General features: G+C 45.5%; 2 protein-coding genes across 2 annotated transcripts in view; one reads left to right on the forward strand and one right to left on the reverse strand.

Moving 5' to 3' along the window:
- Positions 1-1,583: 1,583 nt before the first annotated feature.
- On the reverse strand, positions 1,584-21,244 carry CILP (cartilage intermediate layer protein). The gene is made up of 9 exons (XM_026648377.1): positions 21,164-21,244; positions 17,112-17,265; positions 14,347-14,430; positions 11,629-11,898; positions 9,615-9,800; positions 8,022-8,336; positions 7,769-7,877; positions 5,320-5,477; positions 1,584-4,665 (listed from the first exon to the last, which is right to left on the reverse strand). The coding sequence occupies exons 2-9, from the start codon at positions 17,176-17,178 to the stop codon at positions 2,318-2,320; spliced, it is 3,537 nt and encodes a 1,178-aa protein (XP_026504162.1). The 5' UTR covers positions 17,179-17,265; positions 21,164-21,244; the 3' UTR covers positions 1,584-2,317.
- A 2,215-nt stretch (positions 21,245-23,459) lies between these two features.
- LOC112103290 (gonadotropin-releasing hormone II receptor-like) overlaps positions 23,460-25,197 on the forward strand; it is a 45,101-nt gene continuing 43,363 nt past the window's right edge. The window contains exon 1 of the mRNA XM_026648568.1: positions 23,460-23,541. The gene's annotated coding sequence lies outside the window, so the exon portion shown is untranslated. The remainder of the gene's footprint in view (positions 23,542-25,197) is intronic.

The raw sequence follows: 25,197 nt of genomic DNA on the forward strand, positions 1-25,197 counted from the left end.
TACTTGAATGGTGACTAGGTTGGGGGTCTGAAGTCATCACAGGGGAGGAGCTGAATTTGAGTTTTCCCGTGGAGGTGGTTCTTGAGTTCCCTGTAGTTGACATGATCTACCTGTGTGTTAGTGTGTAATAACTATGCGCATTAAGCTAGAGGTTGCAGCCGATGCATCTCATGCAATACATTCAAAAATAAATATGAGAGCTAAGTATTATGGAAGTCAAAGGACAGATGCAAACGAAGGACACAAGACTGAAGAATATTTATAAAGATTGTGGATCAGAGATGGGGGCTGGCTAAGTTTTGTGGGTTTATTTAATGAGTTGTCTGTTGGAGAATAACAGAGTTCTCACTTTTTGTTTGGGTACAGCAAATCACATGTCTTAAAATTGTGTTTGGACTAGATGGCTCCTGAGATGGGTAATGAGATATGGAGCCCTTCTTGCTTATGTTAGCAGTGAAAGGGTGTTAGCATCTGACTGGTGGCTTTTGAGCCTACATGGAATGAATTGATGATCTCCATCTAGTTAACAGCAAATAAGTCTCCACATCAGAAAACCCACCACCACCCTTGGCTCTCGGCGGTAACCTCGTCAGCAGTCTCAGCAGAGCAATCAAGGATTGAATAGCTATGGAGTCCTGAACCGTCTTGTCCTTCTAGGTCAGGCTTATTGGTGGGGCAGTATAGGGAAGCTTGCATTGCTGCTTCCCATGCTGTACCCATTCTCTGGATAAAGAGGATTTCAGTCCCCTGGGCTGTGACTCGGGACTCTTTCATCAGTACTAAATGAATTTTAGAAAGTTCTCCCCAAAGGAAAAACTCTAGCATTGGTTACCTTTTTGTGATCTCTTTCCATGCACATTCCCGTGCTTGAGGTTTACTAGCCCAAATCTTAAACTTAAATATTCATTTCAAGTGGTTTGTTTGATTGTAAAATATACAGTTTGCTCTTTGTTGGTTAGTTGCATATGTCAGCCATTCCGGGAAGAGAAACAATACCCTATGTCTTGTGCTACTAGACAGTGCGACGCAGATTGAGAATATGGTTCATGGTTCATGAGCAATCAGCGGATCAGGTTCTAAGTACTGAAGAAATTCATGATAACTTTCCAAGAATGAACAAAGTTAGAACCTCAAAGAACAAAGTAAGGCCTAGATCCTCACCTCCATGCCAGCTCTGCACAGTGCAGCTGAGGAGATGGGGGGGAGCACTTTCCCATCTCAGGGGCTGCTGGGTGCCAGTTTGGCTGTCGGTGTTCCTTAGAGTAGCCTCAGGGCTGCTCCAAATTGCATTGGCTCGTAATTGCCGCAACATGCCCTGACTATGCCCCCTCAAGCCCTGGAAAAATCCCCAGTTGCCCATTTAGAGCAGCTTTACAACTGCTTTGTGCTAGCAGAGCTGTGCCCACAGCGTCAGCCAGAATCTGACTTGGATTGAGGATTTTGTGTTCTGTTTTGTGAATTGTTCATGAAAAGAAAAAAAAAATTCACCTTTTAATTTAGCAAATTATTCCTTGCCAGGAATAACTGTTTTGTTACTTGAACATTAATATAGACCCATCAGACACAGAAGGAATACAGCACTATCAACGTTACAAAAATTACCTTTTTATGAATCTACACTATTTTACAGTGTGGAATTTTGACTTGAATCAAGCAAGAAGCAAAATCAAACAGTAGCCTTAGGCAAGTGAAACCTAAAAATCCACATGACTTCTTCTCAGTATGCTACAAAACCACGAACTAAAATAAATGCACTACACAATACTTCAGTAATGAATACACAGTTCTAAAATAAGCAAGGAAATAAATAAAATATTTACATTTCAAGTACAAAATCTTGCAGTTGAATTCAGTATGAAGAAATCGGTTTATTCCTTTTTATTGTTACCAACTACTGTTCATGTACTCCTAGCTGGCAAAGTCTTTGGATCCAGAACATAGAACAATATTTTATGTGCATTATTTAATCTCTGAATTTTTCCCCGTTAGGCCAAAGTTTGAAGTTGTTTAACATCAGGCAAAAATAAGATTTTATGGTGATTGCATTTAACTAAGGATGTTAACAGGGTAATACGATTGGCCCCAAATATGTTTGCTTCATATCTCTCCTTTGTGGTGCAATAAAAAGAAAATCAGAAATTGATGAACCTTAATTACTAGAGTTGAGTGAGCATAGAAATGATGTCTCCAGAAATTCAGTAATGATCCCCAACTGCAGCTGAGCAGATGTACTTAGATTAGCTTATTGGCAGGTAGCTATTCCTTTTAGAATATATTTAATCAAATATGGGTACTGTAATGGTGCTTTGGTATGTTTCTAATCTGTTGGTGTACACTGAACTCTTGGTGAACTTCTGCGTTGGGTAACTCTTCTCATCTTGGCCTGGCCAAAGCTGATGTCTCTTTGTTGCCTTCTGATCCCTGTTCTTTCTCTCCGCCTAGGTGAATTCTGCAGAGACTGGAATAAGCTTTGCTGTGCCACCTCTCTTTCAACACAGTTAAAAGTTAATGCTATGCCTATGTTGCTCTTCATAACTCGGGAAGTACCATCAGACGTGCCATCGAAACATCTACCCAGAGCTATTTCCTTGGCTATGCTCGGGTTCTGGTCAGTGACTGTGTAGATTCCATAATTATGTCCAAGAGGGTCAAGAGGTGCCAACATTGTGTACTCCCCGGATTCATTATTTACAGCAAGGGGGGGGTGGTTCACTAGATATTCCTGGAGCATGCTATTAACACTTTCTCTATAGCACTTTCCTTGGGGAATGATTCTCACCAGGGTACGGTCCACACGGGCTTGGTCATACAGCATTCCACTGCACTTAAATTCCAGGCACACTGTGGAAAGACTGGATTGCTCCATGTCTCGAATGGTGCGCACATCTCGGATGCCGTAAAGCTTGCCGACTGTGTACGGATGCGTGCCACCCATGTTGTGAGATCTTATGTTCACCTCTTGGGGTCCGTTAATTTTTACTTTCATATAACATGCCCTATATTCCATTGGGTTGGGCCACCAAGCCTGGTAGTCTTCAGTCCAACTCATTGGGTCATTTTCATTGAAGGGAACTGTATTGTAATCATACCGGTCTCTCTCTACTCTGTAAAATCTGAAATGAGCGGCACTGTAGTGCGCTTGCTCACATTCTCTTAGGTTTTCACTGGCGTAGATGGGGCCATTGCTCTCTCCTGCCGTGCTCGGACTTGGTTTGGCCACCGTGATACTGAAGGCAGTTTTCTTAATTCTAGGATCCACGTGATCTGTCCTCCTGTAGTTGAGCTTGTTGAGATATGGCTGCGGGACTCCGACGGCGTTAGGGTTGAGTCTGGGAGAAGAGGGCACGGCTTCAAGTTCTTCTCCCTCCAGGCTTGCCAGGATATAAGCTGAGTAGGCATCTGGACGTTGCTCATCGCAGAAAGCTGGTAAGCAAGCCCCGTTGGGACCAGTGACTGCACTGTCAAAGCGTCCCCATGCTCTAGGGTTGGATGAATAACCTGATGCAGGCTCCATGTTTATAAGGGAAATCACAGCCCCCTCAACTTGTTCGCTGGGCAGAAATCTCTCACTTCTGTAAGCTCGTACCTTGACGTAACACCTTCTGCTCTCTGGGACATCCAGGTTGAAGAGCCTCCTCTCTCTGATCTCCATATTCCCAACCAAGAAAATTCTTTCCTCCCGTTTGCGACGTGTGCTTTGGTCAGGTTTGAAGTCCCCTTCTTCCTCCCACAATCCTGTCTCTGGGTTCAGTGACCAAAGCTTCATCTGCTGCAGGTGTTCTGGTATCCTGACCTGCGCAGAGTCCAGGTGAACCCTTACCTTCCCTGCATTAAGAAACTCGGTGGCTGTTTCATCAGTGAAGTCCATGGAAAACATGCCATATGTGTGCAGCGGGAGCATGTCGCCTTCCTCATTTATGTAGTTCAGGTCACTTTGTGCTGCTGTAGCTGTTGACATATTTCTTGGGTCCAGAAACGTAACGCTGGCTTTCACTTTGCCTGTGTAGAGTTCACCATTCTGCCTATAAAACGTATTGGGAGGAATTTCTAGTTCAGCTATCGGATCATCCCCTTCCATGTCTCCTAAGGGAATCGTGTTCGTTTCAGAGGACTCTAACGTAACTGGGGCTTTCTTTCTTAGCAACTTGATCTCGTGAAACACGGCACCTCCCTTTTTGTTGAAAGGCAAAACTTTAGTCGTGTTCACAAACTTCTGTAGGCGGTCGACAAAAGTAAGAACCAGCCTCTCTGTGTCTGCTGGGACGTGGACAGAGAAGGTTCCCTTGTAGCCAGTCATGCTGATTCTGTTGTTCCCTATGTATATATGGCCAAACCTTATTGGTTCACCATTATCTGCAGCTATGGCTCTCCCCCGGACTGTCATCTTGATCTCCGTGCACACGCTACAGCCACATTCCACAGCAACTTTAGTGGGAAGGGTGTATCCACTGCACGATATTTCTCTTATTTCCATTTTGGAGACCCCACAGCAGTAAGCAGCACGGTCTTTGCACTGGAGTCCTTGATCTATCTTTCCAGCGCATATGTTTGCTGGACATTTACCAATGTCGTAGTACAAGGAGTTAGTTGCGTTTTGGAAACAGTCATGTGGGAGTCTGATGAAGTGGCTTTCAGGTCTTGGATCACAGGAAGCTTCATCGCTTGCTGTTAAAATAGATTTTGTTAGTGAATGTGTAGATATTTCTCTGCTGTTTGTTGCCACATGATATATCTGAACCCCTCAGATATTGATAACCATTATTTCAATAGCAATAAGGTTTTTAAATTCAGAATAATTGGATGCGTTACAAGCTTCTGTTTAGTCAAATGCCTGTGGTTCTAGTTCAGCAAAGCACATGCTTAAAAGATGTGATTAAGGTCCGTCTATTCAGAAAAGCACTCAAGCATGTGCTAACATCCCATTCAAATGAAGAATTTCCTTTAGTTATTAAGGTTAAGCATGTGCCTGAGTGTTTTGCTCAATAGGGATGAACTTAAACATATGCTTAAAGTAAGGCACATGCTTAAGCGCTTTGTTGAACTGGGGCCTCAGCTCCAGTATCTAAAAGGACTGAGATACTCTGCTCATATGGCAGTGAGTGCAAAGGACAATTATTTTGGGTAGGTCATTAAATTGAAAGTTGGTAGGTGATCCAAAGTGCACAGGACTGTCTGGCTAATATTGAATGTATCTTGTATTAATGTGCTAATAATGAATATTATTTCTGCAAAACTTGTCCTAAATTGCCTCAACATATGGCCCACTGATTTTGCACATTGGCAATTCCCAACTTCTTGTAACATGCCACATTTTCTTACCTATTACAGAAAGTTTAGCAGCTTGGGATTTCACAGACCCTGCATCGTTGCTCGCCTTGCAGAAATACTCTCCTGCCTGGTCTATGTTCAGGTTCCTTAACACCAGCTTGCTATTATATTTGTACACTGAGGAATCCAGCAAAGTTCCATTGTGGTACCTGTAAGAAACAGAAATCATTCCGTAGCCTGATAAAAAGTGGAGGGGGGGGAGAGAGATAGCTCAGTGGTTTGAGTATTGGCCTGCTAAACCCAGGGTTGTGAGTTCAATCCTTGAGGGGGCCACTTAGGGATCTGGGGCAAAATCAGTACTTGGTCCTGCTAGTGAAGGCAGGGGGCTTGGCTTGATTTGATGACCCTTCAGGGTCCCTTCCAGTTCTATGAGATAGGTATGTCTCCGTATAAAGTAAAGGAAAACTTGATGGGACAAGGAAAGGATGGTTTTAGTGGCTACTACACAGGACTGGAAATAGAGACATGGGTTTTATTCCTGCCTCTGCCACACATTGCTGGGTTGCTCCGTTTTCCGCTCTGCAAAATTGGAATAATATTACCTAATGGAGATGGTGTGAGCTTTGAACTCTCTAATAATGCGCTTTGAAATCCTTAAGTAGATGGCCCTACAGAAGAGCAAAGTATTTTGATGAGTATCTGGTAAATACATTATTGTGGGGCTGTCCAAATTTCGACATTGAGGGATACATTGGCAACTCTCCAGGAGCCTGTAGATAGTCCTAGTTATAATTTACACTTACTGTTAAAATAAATATATGCAAACAGCCCTAATATCTGCCTGTGCTTGTATTGTCATTGATGGATGGGTAGAACTTGCTCGTTGGTTGAGTCACCAGCACTGAAACCAAAATGCTCAACCTTTCACAGAGACATTGGAGGGATATATTAGACCACTCAGGATTTGTCTGTGCTTTGAAAGCTTTTATCACCAGACCATATCCCACCCCAATAGAAGGGAATGGGAGTCTTTCCAATGACTCCTGTGGGCATTGGACCCAGGCCTTCTGTGTGTTGGAGATCTCTCTCAAACTGGTACAAACTTTCAGACAGGTAAAAACATTTAAATATGACCATTGCACATCAGTCTTGGGCAGGATTCAGATCTGAGCTACGCTGGGGTAAACTCAGTGATGTTAAATAAGCTCAGAATTTAGCTGTGGGTCTTTGATATGTTAGGCCAGTCTGCACTGAGAATTTCTAGCAATTTTCCTACCATGGCACTTTGCCCACTGGTTCGGCTTAACTGTTGCTAGAAACTATGGAAATGCTTGTGCATGATTTTTGCCACCATGTCACCAGGGTAAGATACATGATCGTCAAAATGCCTTCACTTGGCCTAGGCCGGGGCTTCTACCATTTCTGGCACGTGTAGAACCACAATGGTCCTAAACTTGGTAAAAATTCTTACTGTAAATCCAGCTTTAGCATAGCCAGACCCCACAGGTTGCATCTAAAACACAGCAGACTGGCGAATGGCTACCGACCACATTTGAAGGTTCTGCTGGATTAGGGGTTTTTGAATTATTATTTATATATTTTTTCCATACAAACTCTAACTGCAGACTTGTACAAGAAGTAATATACACCTCTACCTCGATATAACGCTGTCCTTGGGAGCCAAAAAATCTTACCGCGTTATAGGTGAAACTGTGTGATATTGATCCACCGGAGTGCACAGCCCCGCCCCCCCGGAGCACTGCTTTACCGCGTTATATCCAAATTCGTGTTATATCGGGTGGCGTTATATCGAGGTAGCGGTGTAGTATAAATCTTAGAGAAACAATTATTTACAATAATAATTTCCCATGCTATAAAGTCCTACACATTATATCTGTCACATTTCAAAAATATATTTGCTAAGACAATAAGGAGATAAAAATAAAATATACACTACAGAGAAAATTACTCTCTCATCCATCAGTTTTACTGTATCAACTCATCACACAAGGTAAGGGCCAGATTGTGAGTAGCACCTTTCACCGTCAGCAGTCCAACTAATGTCAATCTTTGTGGAGTAAAGTACTACTTGCGGTGTGTAAGGACTATTATAATCTGGCCCTAAATCAGCAGTGTGCTTTGATTTAGGCTGCATTTTGGGCATCTTTATAATAAACTCTTCCTCGATAGCAAGAGAATTCTGCGGGGGATTTTTGAGATTCCAGATGCAAATGACCTGACACACTATTTATTGACCGGAAGCCCTTCAAGGCAGGGATTGATTCTTTTCTATTATGGTTCTGCAGCACCGAGCACAGTTGGGACATTTGGGCACGACCGTACTATAAATGCTTCCTACTAACAATAATATAAGGATTTATTGTGATTCTGCAGAGGAACCTAAATGCAGAGGAACTCCTAAGCGCATTGTTGCATCTCTTATAGCTGTAGCACACTCAGAGGCAAAAAATAACTTTGTGGGCCGCCTTTAATTGCTTACCAGAGATACTGAGCAGGGGCTGGATTCCCGGCAGCTTTACAGCAGAGTATCACGCTTTGCCCTATTCGCCTCACTTTATCCACCGGATTCTTTACAATGTACGGCTTGTCTGTGGGAGGGAAGAAAATCCGCATTCTTTTCAGTTTAAAACCACGGTTAGATTTGATGAATGTTAAAAGCAGCAGCAAACTCCCAAGCAATCAGTGGATCACAGCGGTAAATTTTATTGCCAGGAGTCTTTGTCTGTAGTTACCTGCTCTTTTCAGACGCACGTGGATTATTGAGGATTTCTTGGTGCTTTCAGGTACGGGGACAGTCACAGTGGCGTATCTGGCCTTTTTTATTTTCAGAATGTTTTTGCCGTCGGGGCACACTCCAGGAATCCTAAACCCTCCGTTGCTATCGGACTCCGTTAACAGCTTCAGATTCGCAGACTGCAGATAGACAGTAGCTTCAGCAGCTGGTGCGCCGTCTGCAAGGGAGACCATCCCATGCAGTACGTGGTCCTCACACATGCAGGAATCGCACTCCGCGTTCACGCGGCCCATGGAGCAAGTGAGGTTGCACTCTGGGGAAGGAAGGCGTGTAGATTAAAATGGAGCATTCGGATCCAGTCTGCTAATGCTTTCCATTAAGGACCTTGAGTCTTACTGTAATTCAAATTGACTAAGGCAGATATTGCACGGGAAATAAATTTGATCCAAAACACATTTTTATTGATGATCAAGAGCTGTGTATTAGAAGCAGATTGACTACAGAGCCGTTACATTTTCATTAAGTGATCGCTTTATGACTATTGGTCACTATCTTGAAATAACTAGCTACGGCGAACATTCCATTCTACCTCCCAGCATGGAACCTTGGGGAAATTTGAATCTAGTTTTGGATGTGAACTTTCCAAGTTGGCCACAGCTATACAATGGGCCAAATTAAACCACAAATCCAAACGCCTTAAACACTGGGAAAGTTGGGATGCAGATCCAAGTGTACAGGTCATGACTCAGGTCTGTCTATAAAACGAACTACCCAGTTAACTCTCTGGGTCCAGTTCTGTCCTGACTTGACTATGCAATGGGGGGTACTGCATGGCCATTCTCTGAGGACAGAATTAGGGGTCTAATAGATTAGCTCCAAAACAGTGAGTCTCAACTTTTTCCTAAGGTGGACTACACCTAATAGAGAGTGTTTCAGGGAACCATCTCCCTTTCCAATCACAATGGCTCACACCATTTCTTCTTTCATTCACAATTGCTTAATAGCCCTGTGGCAACTACAGTAATATTAGGAAAGTATATAACGTAATTTGCCTACTTTTAATGCTACTTACCATGTGCTAATAAGAGGAGAACTAACACCACGTAACCAGCCAGCAGACCACTAGCAAGTACTTTGCAGACTACCAGTGGTCCATGGGCCATAGTTTGAGTGCTGCTCTAACAGGACATTAAACGTAGATGCTCCTTAATCCAAGAGATCCACAGCATCCCTGATGGAGCCCTGAGTGTTTCCCACGCTTTGATCCCCTAATTTTGATGCTTTGGTATTTTAATTTTAGCTCATCTCTGGAGCCCTCTGTTTAATCACAGTAAGCACAGCACAGACAGCAGCAGTATGAATTGCCCATGCTTCCCCATCAGTGTACTTCAGCCATGACCTGACAGGATCACCCGCGGGGTGAAGGGGTAGATCAGGCTTTATGGCTTATTCACTCCTTGAGCTCCTGCCAGATTCTGGCAAGAAAGATGCTAAAACCGTACTGGCGGTTCCTGAACCCTAGTAGTTGGAGTGAGACCGTGACATTATTCCAGGTAGGTAAGGAACGCTGTAATAAAGTTTATCTGAGCACCTGAACAAGCATGTCCAATGCAGAGTCGCCCTTCCTCAGTCGCTTCATTACAGTGCAGGTCCAAGTGGCTCTCTGCCAGGCAGGTTCTGAGACGGGTCTGGACACCAGTCTTGCCGCATTCTGCTGAGCACGCACTCCATTTCGACCATGGAGACCAAAACCTTTTTGAATCGTGCAGCAAAGACCCTTGAATGACATCATTGCTGTGTTACTAAGATGCATGTTACATATACTGTGTATTCTCTCATGCCTGGGGAAAAGGCAGTGATTTTTTAAAATCATTTAGATTTAAAAAAAAACGAAACGTATTAATGATTCTGAGTAATAAGCTATGAGAAGACTTCCGAATGCATCTGACTTAAATCTGTGCAGGCTACTACATTCAGAATTACTAAAGTAAAGCTCAAGGGCAATAGATGCTTAGTCTTGAATGTCTTTGTTTTAAAGGAAATCAAACAGATATTGTCACTTACATGGAAGGATATAAGAGTGTTGGCACAAGCTAGTCCAATGACTCTGATAATAATTAAACAAACGTTGTCTACAATAACATAGGTACATCTCTCATTGTGAGAATTGCACTTGTTTTATGGAGGGCAGAACAGAACCCTGGAATACTACTTAGCACTTACATAGCATTTTATGGGTCAGATTATTTGCAGTGCGTGGTATGGTCTTGTGTATGGTTAGGATCTTCAGACCCTTCAGTTAAAAAAGTTACTAGATGGAATTAATGTAATTTAAATTGCTTGCTTGCAAAATATACGGTCTGCTCTAAGAGTTTAAAAGTCACCATGCCCCATAAAATATTTATTAGCACATTCTTTTAAATACGTACAAATCTGCTTTTATGGAAAAATGTCTATGCACCATGTTATATGTTCTTCCAGCTGTTGTAATACACCAGCTAGAAGGTCAGGTTACCTGGTAGGAATGCAGACAGATGCCCAGCTAAGTGTCTGAATAACAGTGTTGGAATATGAACCCCCTGTCTTATAAAAGCAGATGTTTTATGTGGACTTTGGTGGCTGGAGAAGGAAAGCGAAGTACAGCAGCCGCAGAACTGTAATGGCTGGCTCGTCGAGAAGTGCCATGGCTTAAATGCACATTTTAAAGCTGTTGGCGCCTGAAATCCCGCGTTCTGGTTGGTTGATCTGACAGATAACAGTCTCAAAAGAGGACCGTACAAGCGAAAACGCTTTTATGGGGTGAATGATAAGTAGAGCCCTGTGTTTGATGCAAACGTGAAATAGCACAAAATAAAACAAAAAAACGAAGATTAAAACAACATAAAATGAAAAACTCAACCCTCAGCGGAAGCTCCTGTATCTCCTGTCCGTCAGCTTGGCCTGGTGTATGGGATTGCAGCATCACTCAGGTTTGGCCCAACCGCCCCTCCATCATGAGGATGGGGGAGTGGTCGGGCCGAATTTGCGTGAGTGGCACTGTGACCCTGGATGCCAGGTCACAATGCCCGGAGCAGGGAGCCAGGCCCAGCCCTGCAGGACAACAGCCATCACTGCAGGTCGGATGCAAGGTGGACTTGCTCTGCAACCATCCCCTCATGGCCTCCCCATGGGGCAGGGCCCAACTCCTTGGCGGGGGAATGGATAAAATGAAATTATAATAGATTCCTGAAAAATAAAAGCAATTTCACGGGGCTTTAATTATGAGCCCTGTTTTATGTTTGGAGCCCGGGTCAAGAGACTCAGGCTTGTGCTATTGTGCTAAAAATAGTAGACATTGCAGTTCAGGCTGGAGCTCGGGCTCTGAAGCCCAAGGAGGAGGAGGACAATGGGCTCCAGAACCTGAGCTCCAGCCCAAGCCGCAGCGTCCACACACCTATTTTTAGCGTCCTAGCATGAGCCCCGCACCGTAGCAATGATCCGGGCTCTGCTGCTCGCTATGTAGACATACCCTGCACATCCTTGTTGGATGGCATGTTGGACCTTATTGCTTTAAGAGTGACATGCTAAATAGTCATTCCAACCCCCCGGAGAGCTGCTGCACTTACCTATGGGACACAGGAAACGTACGGCATAATTCAAACAGGTTTTTCCTGCCGGCTGCTCCTTATTCAAACACCAGAATCCCTCCTGTAGGCTAGCGTGGACCACTTGGCCTGTGTTCTGGGCAGGAACCCAGTCGGTGGTTCGCGCTTCAATTCGCGTGGGTCTCTTGCACACCTTGTCCCTGAAGTAAAACCTGATGGCGTCTAAACGTTCGTGATCCCCGTTGCCGCCTGGATGATCAACATTGAACCATGTGGTCCACTCCCCATGATCTGGATAACAGAAAGGAGGCTGCAGTACTGACAGTCAGCTTTAGAGGCGTGATCATCACACCACTTTCTGGCTCTTGTTCCCATTTAATTTTCATCTTGAATGTTTTTTTTTTTTTTTCCCTGTGTGTCCACAGACTGGGACTGGGGTGTCAGGAATCCTGGATGCTAATGCCAGCTGTGCTGTGTTATGGGTAAGTCCCTTAACCTCTCTGTGCCATAAAAGGTGGGTATAATACCTCCCTGAGAAGGATGTATGAGACTTAATCCCTTAATGTTTGCATGGTGCTTTGAGATCCCTGTTTCCAAGTGTGGTCAAGTCTAGAAGCTTCTGTTCTAAGCCAGCGGTTCTCAAACTGTGGGTTGGGACCCCAAAGTGGGTCGTGGTCCCTTTTTAATGGGGTCGCCAGGCCTGGCATTAGGCTTCCTGGAGCCGAAGCCAAAGCCCTGCCGCACAGGGCCAAAGCTGAAGCCTGAGGGCTTCAGCTCTGGGTGGCAGGGCTCAGATTACAGGCCCCCTGCCTGGGGCTGAAGCCCTTGGGCTTTGCCCCACCCCACCCCCGCCTCAAGGGCGGCAGGGCGAGGGTGGGCTCAGGCTTCGGTCCCCCCTCCTGGGGTCAGGTAGTAATTTTTGTTGTCAGAAGGGGGTCGTGGTGCAATGAAGTTTGAGACCCCCTGTTCTAAACAAATTTGTCAATATTAGATATTTCCCCTTGTCATGAAACATGGGTTATCCCCAACCCGTGTTAGCTCTAACCACAGGCTTGGTAACAAGAGTGAGTTTAACCATCAGTTTAAGGGGGAAACAAGCAGCTCAAATGGGCATCCCAGTTTTTGAGCCAATGCAAATCCTTTATTTGAAATACAGGAGGTGTGTCCCTGGTTTTGTGCTTTTAGCTCATCACACATGGATGGGTCATTCCCACCCCAACCATTGCTAATAATGGTAATGAAGGGAAAATGAGATGGGAAGGTTGGGTAACTGCTGTGAACGTCTGGCAATCCCTCTGCCATAACATCATGGTTCAGCGCTTTCAGTATCCGCTGCAATTTTAAATCCTAGTCTGTGGTGCCTGACATTAGGGAACATCACTTGAGGCATCTGGGTATTTCCTGGGGATTGGTCCTGCTTTGAGCAGGGGGTTGGACTAGATACCTCCTGAGGTCCCTTCCAACCCTGATATTCTATGAAACAGCTGGGAGGAGCTGATAGGCAAAAATGGCGCTGTGGGTCATTAAATCTGCTTGGTTGCTTATCACCGAGAAATACCCTAGGGTATTGTAGAAAGATACGGGTTGTGTGCAGGGTGACACTGCGCTCTGCATTTCTAGAGGATTCATGCCGGGTGGGCTAACCAGTTCAATTGTTTGGCTTCTCTGCCGCCATTCTATTTGGGATGTAGGGCCAAATTCATGGTAGGGAGCTTATCAGAGAACCCACCCACAGCTGATGGGAGCGTTAGATGGAATTTATCTGCTGCCTTTTAGCTCCCCAACTGCAAAAATGCCACAGAGGTGCATTTCAGGGTGGAGCTTAGAGAGCTGGGGGCCAGATCCTCAGTTGGGGTAAATTGGTGCAGGTCCACTCACTTCAATGGAGTGACACCGATGTAGGGATCTGGCTGGTGGTGTGCACATTTTTGCACATAGGCCCTCTGATTAACCCACGGCACCCACACACAGCCCTGCGTGCAGATTATTCCCAGCCCTGGCGGGAACTGTCTGAATGGGGAGAGAGGGTGGGGATGCTTTCAGCTAGAGCAGGGGAGACACATTTACTCTGCTTTAGCAGACCCATTACAGGAGCATATTTACATTGATCCAGAACTTATAGGGGACCCGTGAGAAATTCCAGCCATTGATTCTGACGATGGTGGCTTGTCTTTTCATTTTGCTGGTCATGTGGGGAGAGCTCTTAATTCTCTGAGTGGTCCTGGGGCTGGGTGCTTTTCTACCCAGCTCAACTTTCTCAGGGCACCTTCCTTCTGCTTGTCCACAGTGTGGGACAAAGTCTCCTTGGAGAGTTCTACTGAAGACTCGTTGTGTGTGGAGGAAAACGTGTGGAGGGAGCCGTCCATCAAACTTCTTCTGAGGGACTGAGACTGGATGATTTCTGGTGGGGGATGGGGTGTAGTGAAACTGCTCCCCATTCAAGATTTCTGTATGCATTCCTCCTCTCTGAGGAACCTTACGTGCCTAAGGGAAGTGTATGAGGCTGGATTCCAGCTAGAGATATGGGCTGTGGTTGTATATTTGACCTTCAGTATTCCCGGAGAGAAGCCCGAAGCATATTGCAGTGACAGCCGAATCCTGCTGGAGGTGGGGATGAGGCCATGGCATAAGTGCCTCATCTTGTTAAACAGGTTGGATATTAAGCATGAAAAAAATATACGTGCACAAAATGACCTCTGTCCCCACCAAGCAAAGCTCTGGAGATGGAAAATGACTTACTTGCTAGGTTGTCCTTTACAAAGGGAGTGAGGGGTTTCTGTCTGGGCTGGAGCCTGCTGACGGATTGCTTCAGAACCCTCTCACCTGGGGGAGAAGTTTACAACAACAATAAAGACAGGGAAGAATTGATTTTTTTTCCAAAATTTCTTTTAATCCACCCCCAATGTTAGTGCTGCGGGAGCCCGGGAATGGATCGATACTGTGAGATAGCTGAGTAGCTCTGCAGTCACGTGATCAATTGCTGGGGATTCAAAGTATTGATGGTCAAAGGATGGCTGTTTTTTAAAAGCTAGAAGTAATTATTTTTGAAGCAGCCCTGGCTTTATTAATAGTCGATATCCTCAAGAATTTGCTTCTCTGCAATGGGTCTGAGCTGCGGAGTTTGGATTTGGGTTTTCCCAAAGCTGGGAGGTACATGAAGCTGGGGCTCGCTCGACCCTGCTCTGAGTTACATGGGTACTTCTCCCACTGACTTTAAAGGGAGCACCACCCGTGTAACTTAGTGCATAATTGGGTTTTGATTCAGCCACTCTAGACTTAGGGGCCTGCCAGGAGACTGTGATGTGGATCCAGTTCTCAGTGGCCGTGTTTGGGTCCAGAGTTTCTGTGCACGGCCATCTCAGAGCTTCTGTTTTGCACCAGTAACTGTCTGGGTAGAGAACTGCTGTGTGACTCTCCTGAGCTACAAAGGGCCTGCATCCTCAGTGGAATTTAACCGTGGGCTGAAAACACTTTTGTATTTAAAACTATTTACAATGCCAGCCAGACCTCCCGATATTCCCATCCTCGCCAAAAGCAGTCGGTCTGGGAATCTCACAAAAGCGCCTCTTCTCACCAGGTTTCCTTCCTGACAGCAAAGCAGTGGAAATTCTAAGTGAACCAAGCTGTTCTGCAGACCACAGGGCCAAAACCTGGTCCCAGTGAAGCCAATGGCAAAAGTCCCATTGACATCGATGTGACCGGAAATGTAGTCCAATAATCAGTTTCTAGCACTGCTGACTCACTGAAAAAACCCTTCCAAAGTGTGTGACAGATTCCAGGTAATGGCTGCCAACTGCTTTGTTTTATTTAATGCTGCAGTTAACTCCAAAGGCTAAATCTTTAACACAGTGGCCTGCCTAGGATTGGGCACTGGGCAAATGCATAGGGGAAAAGAGGAAGGAATGCTCCTCCAAGGCTGCAGCGTGCTACTCTGGCCCCATCTCTGCCCCACACTGAGCCCAGCCCCAAATCTTTGCTGTCTGCACGATTGGAACATGCTTAAGATTCAGTAACCAATGGACAATGGTAGCTATGTGCTGCTTTAGAAATGTAGGGCTGGAAGGGACCTCAAGAGCCCACCCCCCTGCACTTTGGGGAGCAATAAGCTAGTTTCCTTCCCAACGGGATAAACTATGAGGTTTGAGGCCGAGTAGTATAATCACGCCTGGGCAGTGGGTCATTGCTGACCGTGAGTGAGCCGTTAGCCCTGTTGTTGGAGGTCAAATATGTTTTGAATGAAATTTAGAACTGTTTAGACTGGAAACTCAGGCAGGCAGGGATGGCTTGTAACACGAATGAGGAACTAGTTTATCACCAGTGTTGCGATTAGATGTTTTTGAATGGCTTTCGTTGAGAGATAAGGAGTTTGTGTGTGTGGACCTGGGCAACAAAGGGATGATCTAGATTTGTTTTCTGTTGCCTTTTTCTTTAGTTAAATTTGTGCTGCTGAAAGGTGTCTGATGGAAAGCTAGAGATGCTGGCCAGAAAATGGAAACCATCATGGATTTTCCCCACATTTCGTTTTGACTTTATGTCAAATACTAATTTTTGCAGAAATTTCCCAACTATGTCTATTGACAGAGACTGAGATCCTGCCTCGAGTCAGAAGAAGGGGGTTATCTGCTCTATTTTATTGCACAGGCAGTGTAACCGCAGGCTTCCTAACCCACATTGCCCCATCTATATGCTGATCCTGCCCTGGATACCATGTCTAAGACAATGTGGACTCTGTGGATTTCAGCAACGGGGCAGCCAATCATTGGTGTGCAAACTCCTAGTGTAGACAGAATGAACTGCTATAAGCCATAATTTGCACCAATCTCACTTACTCGTGCTTGAACCCAGGGTAACCTGTACCAGTGCAAATCACGTCTTTGCTGGTCGATATGGGGGGCCAGCAATTCAGCACTGCCACTGACGGCTGGCTGCTGATGGCTGAAATTGGGGAAAATTCCCAGAATAGACCGTGCCTAAGAGGTGACAGTGTAGTAGAGGGCCCACAAACTACACCATGTCATCTGGGGTATGGCTCTCACTTATGCCAGTGGTCCTGGGTTCAAATATTGGAGTAGAGGTGGGAGTGAAAATTAGGGGACTTTGATTAGGGATGAAGGATGGTCCAGTGGTTAGGGCACTAGCCTAGACCTTGGGAAACCTAGTTTCAATTCCCAGCTCTGGTACAGACTTCCTGTGTAACCTTGGGCAAGTCACTTGATGTCTCTGGGCCTCAGTTCCCCATCTGCAAAATTGAGATAATAGCACTGCCCTACCTTACAGGGGTGTTAGAGTGTGAGGGGATCAGATCCTACAGTGAGGGGGGCCAGATAAGTACCCTAGATGGGAGATGTTAGCAGGTAGTGCCAATGCACCAGTGATTTTTCTGACGTGGGCAATTCCACTGGGAATAGGCCTGAAAACAACAGCTTATTTCATATAGGCATCAAACAGCCATCAGCCGGTGACAGCTTTGGGTCACTACCATAATGTTGGTATAAATGTTTAACCTTCACTTAGAACAAATGTGGTGTCCAGAAGAAGGAGCGAGAGAATCCATCCTCTTGCTGCGATCATCCTTTTCTTCACTGGCTGAGCCCCCACTGAGACTGGAGAGTCTGCCAATAATTTTAGTCCCTGGGTAGTTTCCCTGAATCAGGTCACCTGTGAAGACAATTTCAATCATCATGGGTCGGATCCAAAGCCCACTGAAGTCAGTGACAGTCTTCCCATGGATGTCAATGGGATTTGGCGGAGGCCCTATCTGATGGTTCTCTCAAAGAGGTCCTACAGGGCAATTCATCAAGGGCCAGATTTTCCCAGCCTTCCTTGGGTTGGGTAACACCTCCCTACAGATAGAGGCTGGGTGATTTCAGGCCCCAGCATGCTACGACTGATGTCAGTGGGGCTCCTCCAAGACTGAAGGACAATTCAATATAATGATAGGTGGCAAAATCTGGTGCTAAAAGAGCTGAGAATGGCTTTGATTCCTAAACACAAGACTTGACCTGTCTGGTAGGAATAGCCTTGAGTTCCGGTCTAAAGACTATGTTCCTTGGAACTACGCCGTATGGCCATTCTCATTAAACATACATTTACCATTGTGGGCCAAAGATCGCATCGGGTAAACAGTCCTGAGGCACACGGGCTTAGGGCTACGTTTTTACAGTATCCAATCATTTGGGGGCCCTCATGGTATAACAATCTAGTGTAAGTATTGACCAACCAATGTGAAATACACTCCTTTGCCACTTACACCCACGCACCCCTGTCTTCTGACCAACTTCCACTTGACGTGGCACTTGTATCACCATTGGCATCACGTCTGGATTCACAGATGTTAAAGCCGGTAGAGGGACTAGTATGATCCTCTAGTCTGACCTCCTGCATAGCACCGGCCTTAGAGTTTGGGCTTCTGTCTCTATCCCCTTGCAAACATTAGGGTTGATTCTTCTCTCACACTGGTGGAACTCTATTGACTTCAGTGGAATTCTTCCTTATTTCTATTTGTGTGAAAGGCGTATCTGGCACAGTGTTCTATTATTTGTGTCCTCCCACACCATTCAAGCCAGGCCCCTAGATGTGTTCTGCAGACAATGATTTCATGGAAGATCATTAAACCGCCTTCTCATGGATTAAATTTCTATGCAATCCTGATGTTTAGGGACTGCTGCAGTAACCAAGCCCGACTGTCCCACATTCCTTCTGAAACCGCAACCTTGCTCCAAGAATGACACAAGTACAGTGGCATATACCGGAAAGGAGTTGCGACCAATAGCAAATACGGTTTGGAAATGAAATGTAACTGAAACATCCACCCAGACAAGTTCCAGAGCTGTCGGCACTGTAGATTAGATCACATGCCTCTGGCATCAATGTCATTCTGTTATTTGCAAAGTGGAATAGCATCAAGTGTGATCTAATGTCCAATCCCAGCTCTGCCACTGACTTGCTGTATGGCTTTCTGTAAGTTATATAGTAACTGCTCAGGGGCTTAGTTTCCCCATTTGCAAGTTGGGGATAATGCTACCTACTTATTTAGCTGCCTCGCAGGGGAGGTGTGAGGACTGATGTTTGTTCAGTGCTTTGAAAGTGTAAAAATTCTATATATGTGCAAAGTATTTTGAGACAAGGTAGGAGAGGTAATATCTTTTCTTGGACCAACTTCTGTTGGTGAAAGGTACAAGCTTTCGAACTATACTGAGCTCTTCTTCAAGTCAGGGGAAGGAAATCAGTGTCTGAGCTAAATACAAGTTGGGACAAATTGTTAAGCAGAAGGGGTAGTGCATGTTACAACATGCATGTACAGCAGTGGTTCTCAAACTGGGGCCACCGCTTATGTAGGGAAAGCCCCTGGAGGGCCAAGCCGGTTTGTTTACCTGCCGGGTCCGCAGGTTCGGCCGATTGCGACTCCCACTGGCCGCGGTTCGCTGCTCCAGGCCAATGGGAGCTGCGGGAAGCGGTGCGGGACAAGGGATTTGCTGGCCGCCGCTTCCCACAGCCCCCATTGGCTTGGAGCGGCGAACCGTGGCCAGTGGGAGCCGCGATCGGCCGCTTCCCACAGCCCCCATTGGCCTGGAGCAGCGAACCTGCGGATGCGGCAGGTAAACAAACCGGCCGGCCAGGGGCTTTCCCTACACAAGCGGCGGCCCCAGTTTGAGAACCACTGATGTACAGCATGCATTACCCCTTCTGTTGACCAATCTGTCCCACTTGTATTTAGCTCAGACACTCTGATTTCCTTCCACAGACCTGAAGAAGAGCTCGGCACAGCTCAAAAGCTTGTATCTTCCATCAACAGAAGTTGGTCCAATAAAAAATATTACCTCACCTACCTTGTGTCTCTCATATCCTGCAAAAAAGTATTATTATTACATTAGTGGTTACAGACCAGGGACTGGGAGATAGGACTTCTAGGTTCTATTCCCAGCTCTGTCCATTACGGGGCTCCTTGAGTAAATCACATAGGCCCAAATTTACAAGTGTCTCAGATTTTTGGGGTGCCCTCCTTCTGATCTGATTTTCAAAAATTCTGAGCATCCTCTCCCATTTAAGTCACTTGGAGTTGTCAGTGTCTGAGGTGATGTCCCCAAAGTCAGTGGACATATTGAAAATATAGCCTTAACCACTCTGCCCCTCAGTTTACCCATCTGTAAAATGAAGGAAAGATTTACATACCTTGCAGGATGGTGGTGATGCTTAATAACAGTAGTGATAATGCCTAGCTGTTAGAAAGTCAGGTTTATGAGGGCCGCTAAGAAAAGGTACTATAAGGGTGGGAAATATGTTTATTATAACTTAAAAGCTGTGAGTGGCCAAAAAATGATATAAGCAGGAAATTAGGGACAATTCGTGGCTTTTTAATGAGAATTTGAAATTACAGTCTAACAATACAGTTTAATAGGGGGAGGGATAGTTCAGTGGTTTGAGCATTGGTCTGCTAAAGCCAGGGTTGTTAGTTCAATCCTTGAGGGGGCCACTTAGGGATCCGGGGCAAAAATCTGTCCGGGACAGTACTTGGTCCTGCTGTGAAGGCAGGAGACTGGACTCCATGACCTCCTGAGGTCCTTTCCAACCCTGATATTCTATGCATAGCAGAAGAAAAGTCACTCCTAGTTAAAAGCCTATTCCCATTTCAAGGCTTCTGTTGTAACTCAGCTTGTTATGAACTGGATTTCATGCAAATCTCAGCCAAGAATTAGGACATTTTTTCCTTTCCTATAGGGTGCAGAAGCCAGAAACTGTCTACATTCCTGGAAGCCCAAGACACAGAGGGTTTTAAAAATGTTCGTTTTCCAGCTGAGCTTCCCACTAAGCCAGAGTGGTTTAAGCACTCTGCATGCTGTACACATTCCCGTTTATCTGAAAAGAGGATTATGAATCAAGAGCTAGTCACAATGTAGAAACATATTCACATTCAATGAGGTTGAACAGCTCCATGTAAATTAAGAGGCTCCCTTGCTTGGATGTACAGACTTTGTGCTTAAAAGCCTAGGTTTGAAACCTACAGAAGAGAGATTGTGCTTTGAGGGCTGCTAATATCTGTGTAATATATAGAAATCTGATAGAAGGAAGTCAGGAGACTTTTCTCCCAAGCACTGATTTGAGTTGAATAGAAATGAAAAGTGATCATTTCTGCCTAGGCTAATGATCTGTCCTGTACTCGCGTCAGACCACAGTTCAATGTATATTTCCTCCTTTCCATGTTTTTCAGAGCCATTGAGCACTGTCTCTGAAATATATCCCTCAACACGCCATCAATGAATTACCACTTACAGTATATAGATCTTTCAACCATAAGCACAGTCAAATACAATTACTCTGCCTTAATCACATATTTATGATCTATAATCTTCTAACCAGAGGGGGAATAAAACCCTAGATTAATTCACTTGCACACATCACCTAGACAACAATTAAGGGAAAATCCAATCTCACTTGCTGCAAAGTTTTTAGCCAAGCTAGGATACGAGAGGTGAAGCAAGAGTTAGTTGCACTCACAGCATCCTTGAACTAAAGAATTTACAACCCTTTAATAGAAGAAATAGAGTTTGCAGCTTACCAAAGTCTCCTGTATGCTACTTCTGAGTTGGGCTACAGTACAGTACAAGCGATCTCAGTAGCTTGAAGCTGCTGGGGTCTCTTATATAGCACAGCGTGTAGCTTAGGAGGTGGCACTGAGCCACGGGACTCAGAGGAAACCAAATAGAAGAGTGAGGAAACCGCAGTCTGAGTAATCCCTGACCAAGGTGATTGCAGATTCAAACTTTCTGCAAAACAATGCAAAGCAACGGCAGACTGGGGAGATGAGTAACCGGAGAGAGCAAAGGGACTGACAAAGGACATAGAAACTGCACTGGAGAGCAAGTATGTCGTTTAGTACTGGAGTATTATTTCTTCATTACTTAGACCATGTCCTGAGGTGTGACAGGAGCCTCAGTGGACAGGATGACAGACAAGAGGGAGAGAGAGATCACGGTTACCGTTTTTACTTGTGGAAGAGGTTTAGATACTAGGCTTATGGGGGGGCCAAATAAGAACCCTGATAAATAGATACGTCCCTGCCTTGAAGAGCTTACACTTTAAAATGTAGATGTCATAACATGAGAGCACAGGATCACACAGGGCTGGTTAAATAACAGTGACATAAGCCCCAATCCTGCAATGAGCTCTATATGGGAATAGCCCCATGCCCATTCAGAGCTCATCACAGAACTGAGACCCTGGTTAGTTCACAGGCACTTCTTGGAGAGCAACCTTTTGGGGTTATTTCTGAGGTAAGGCGGGGTAATGGTGGGGAGTTGTTTGTTTACTATTTTCCGTTTAATTCCGCTCAGTTCTCTTCTTTCTTCTGCGGCTCTGCAGCAGCCCTGCGTGTCAGGAGGGATGTGATGAGGTGAGTGCGCCGGGCCGGCGAAGAGGTTTTGGGAGAGAGTTCCAGGCATACTGGGTGGCGGGGCAGAGACGTTTGCTAGAGAAGGAGATGAAGGGGAAATTGAGGCTGGAAGGAGGAACATACCAAAGGAGACCAAGATGTTGGCAGAAGCTGAGTGATGAAGTAGGGAAAGAAGAAATGAGACTACTAAGAACTGAGGATGGGTGGAGACTAAAGATAATATGGGGATGGCCCACCAGCTCAACGAATACTTTGCCTCGTTTTTAATAAAAATAATGAGCTTGGGGACAGTAGCAGAGAGGACATGGAAGTAGAAATTACCACATCCGAGATGGAAGTCAAACGCCTTAATGGGACCAAAGCGGGGCGGGGGAAGGGGAGCAGATAATCTCTATCCAAGACTGTTAAAGGAACTAGCACATGAAATTGCCAGCCTAATAGCAAGGATTTTTAATGAGCCCATAAACTCGGGGGTTGTGCCCTATGCCCGGAGAATTGCAACTATAGAACCTATATTTAAGAAAGGGGAAAAAAATGATCGAGGAAGCTATAGGCCCATTAGTTTGGCCTCAATTGTATGCCAGGCCTTGGAACAAATGTTGAAAGAGAAAGTAGTTAAGGACATAGAGGTAAACGATAATTGGAATAAAATACACCATGCTTTTACAAAAGGTAGATTGTGCCAGACCAACCTGATTTCTTTTTTTTTGAGAAGGTCACTGATTTTTTTAGACAAAGGAAGCGCAGTGGATCTAATCTACCTGGATTTCAGTTAGGCAATTCCTACAGTACCACATGGGAAATTATTAGTTAAATTGGAGAAGATGGGGATTAATAAGAGAATCAAAAAGTGGGTAAGGAACTGGTTAAAGGGGAGACTACACCGGGTCACACTGAGCGGTGAACAGTTTGGCTGGAGGGAGGTTACTAGTGCTGTTCCTTGGGGATCAGTCTTGGGACCTGTGATGGGGTATACAAACCCCACGCTGGGGCAGAAGGGGCTAAAGGACAGCATTGAGCCCAGTTAGACCTGCCCCTCCAACCCATGTTGCTACTGGAGGCCGGGTTGAAAAGGGAGCAACCCAGCTCTGGAGCCTGGGGAGGAGTGCAGGCCTAGCCTGCAGGCTCCTGCTCCATATACTATATCAGCGGTTCTCAAACTGGGGGTTGAGACCCCAAAGTGGGTCATGAGTTCCTTTTAATGGGGTCACCAGTGCTGGTTAGACTCATCGCCAAAACCCGAGACAGACGGACAGCCAAAACGCGAGGGCTTCAACCCCAAGCAGCGGGACTCGAGCTTCACCAGGGCCAGCATTAGACTCACTGGTGCCCAGGGATGAAGCTGAAGCCTGAGCAATTTAGCTTCACGGGCCCCCCTGTGGCGTGGGGCCCGGACAATCGCCCTGGTTGCCACCCCCTGAGGCCGGGCCTAAGAGTAGAATAGCCTCAACGTGGAGAAAAACCTAGTGGTTGCTGTCGCTTCACTGCCTCCCAGAATGACAAGGCTCACAAGTGAAAACCAGGCTCAAGCATCACACTGAAATGTGAGTACAATATTCATATTCCAATTGATGCATTTGATAATGATATGGTAAAAATGAGAACGTCAGCAGCACTTTTTCAGTAACGGTGAGCTGTGACACGTTCGTATTTTTATGTCTGATTTTGTAAGCGAGTAGTTTTTAAATGAGGTGAAACTTGGGGTACACAAGACAAATCAGACTCCTGAAAGGGGGACAGGGTCTGGAAAGGTTGAGAACCACTGGGCGAGAGACACCTCCTGGAAGTAGTATATGCTGGGCCCGGTTGGGGCTGACAGTTTAGCTTCCTTTTTATTTTTTCTTTATCTGGCACCAGAAGCAGAAGCAATGGTAGGAAGCGACCCAGGGAGGGTAACTCAGAGGGTGCACCCAGGCCTCTTCCTGGGGTCAACGCTCCTAACCCTCCTAGGGCTCTGGGTTGTAGCCCAGTGGAATGGGTGGACCCAGGCTCTCCAGCCACTCTCCCACAACTGTGTGGATGCTAGCCACCCAGCCCTCCGAGGACCCTACTACAGGACCAGTGTTACCGAACATTTTCGTTAATGACCTTGGCACAAAAAGTGAGTGTGTGCTAATAAAATTTGCAAACGACACAAGGTTGGGAGGTATTGCCAATACAGAGGATGTGTCTGTCACTGTCTCTGAATATTTTGCACTGGATTCCAAGAGTCACTATTTCAGGAAGATGCATGACAAAGACTTTCTCTGCAAAACAAGGAGAAGGTTATTCCACATGTGAAGAAAACTAAACGGGATATTAAAACTAGACTGCTGGGGGCGCAGGCCTGTCTGCTTGAGATTTTCCAGCTGTTCTTGTCTGAGCCTCTCCTGTCAAGGATGAACGCAGCTGGAGAGGCTACAAAGAATGTTCAGGAGACATACACACACTGCTCGGGGAAAGACCACCAGCATGTTCGTGCAGAGGTTCATTAAAAACAATTCCCCGTGGAATTCAGACCTTGTGATCGGTCTCTGGTTTCACCATCACTCACCTGCAATCATTGCACCAGGTTAATGGCAGATTGGTCAGTGCATGGGGCATGTTGAATGCCATGGTCTGTAGCATGCTGAGCTTGAGCCTGACAGGTATTTCTCCACAGGGAGTTCAGATTCTTTCCACTAGCCGAATATGGAAGATATCATCAGTTCTCCAGCTTGGCAGGGAGATGTTGCTTTGCTCCCATGCAACCTCAGAGTTGTAAGCCACACAGCCAGACAAGAGCTGAGTATTTCTAATGTGTGATGTGCTGATAACAAACATGATATGTGGCTGTCCCTGGGCCTGTCCAATGTGGTTTATCCTCACATTCTCCAAGACTGCTATGATGTCTATATAATAATGCACTGTATTTGTATGCCTGCCTGTCTTCCAACAGGTTATATGTGTTTTCTGCCATAAATAATGGCAGAGCAGTGTATGAGTGTATAGGATTGTGTCACCATGTAGTGGTTAACTTCTCTTGTAAAAGCTAAGTTACTGTTGTCTCTAATGTGTGCCATGTCGCCCTCCAGTGGCTGACGTCTACTGAGGACATAAAACTTGTATATATACTATTACTACATATACATGATTCTTGTGGGTCACAATTCATTCATTTCTAATATTGTAGTTCCTGAGGCTGTGTGAGAAAGACTATTTGTGATATAAGATAGGTTTTA

The sequence above is a fragment of the Terrapene carolina genome, unplaced genomic scaffold (assembly GCF_002925995.2).
Source record: "Terrapene carolina triunguis isolate 2854851 unplaced genomic scaffold, T_m_triunguis-2.0 Scaffold67, whole genome shotgun sequence".
Lineage (NCBI taxonomy): Eukaryota > Metazoa > Chordata > Testudines > Emydidae > Terrapene > Terrapene triunguis.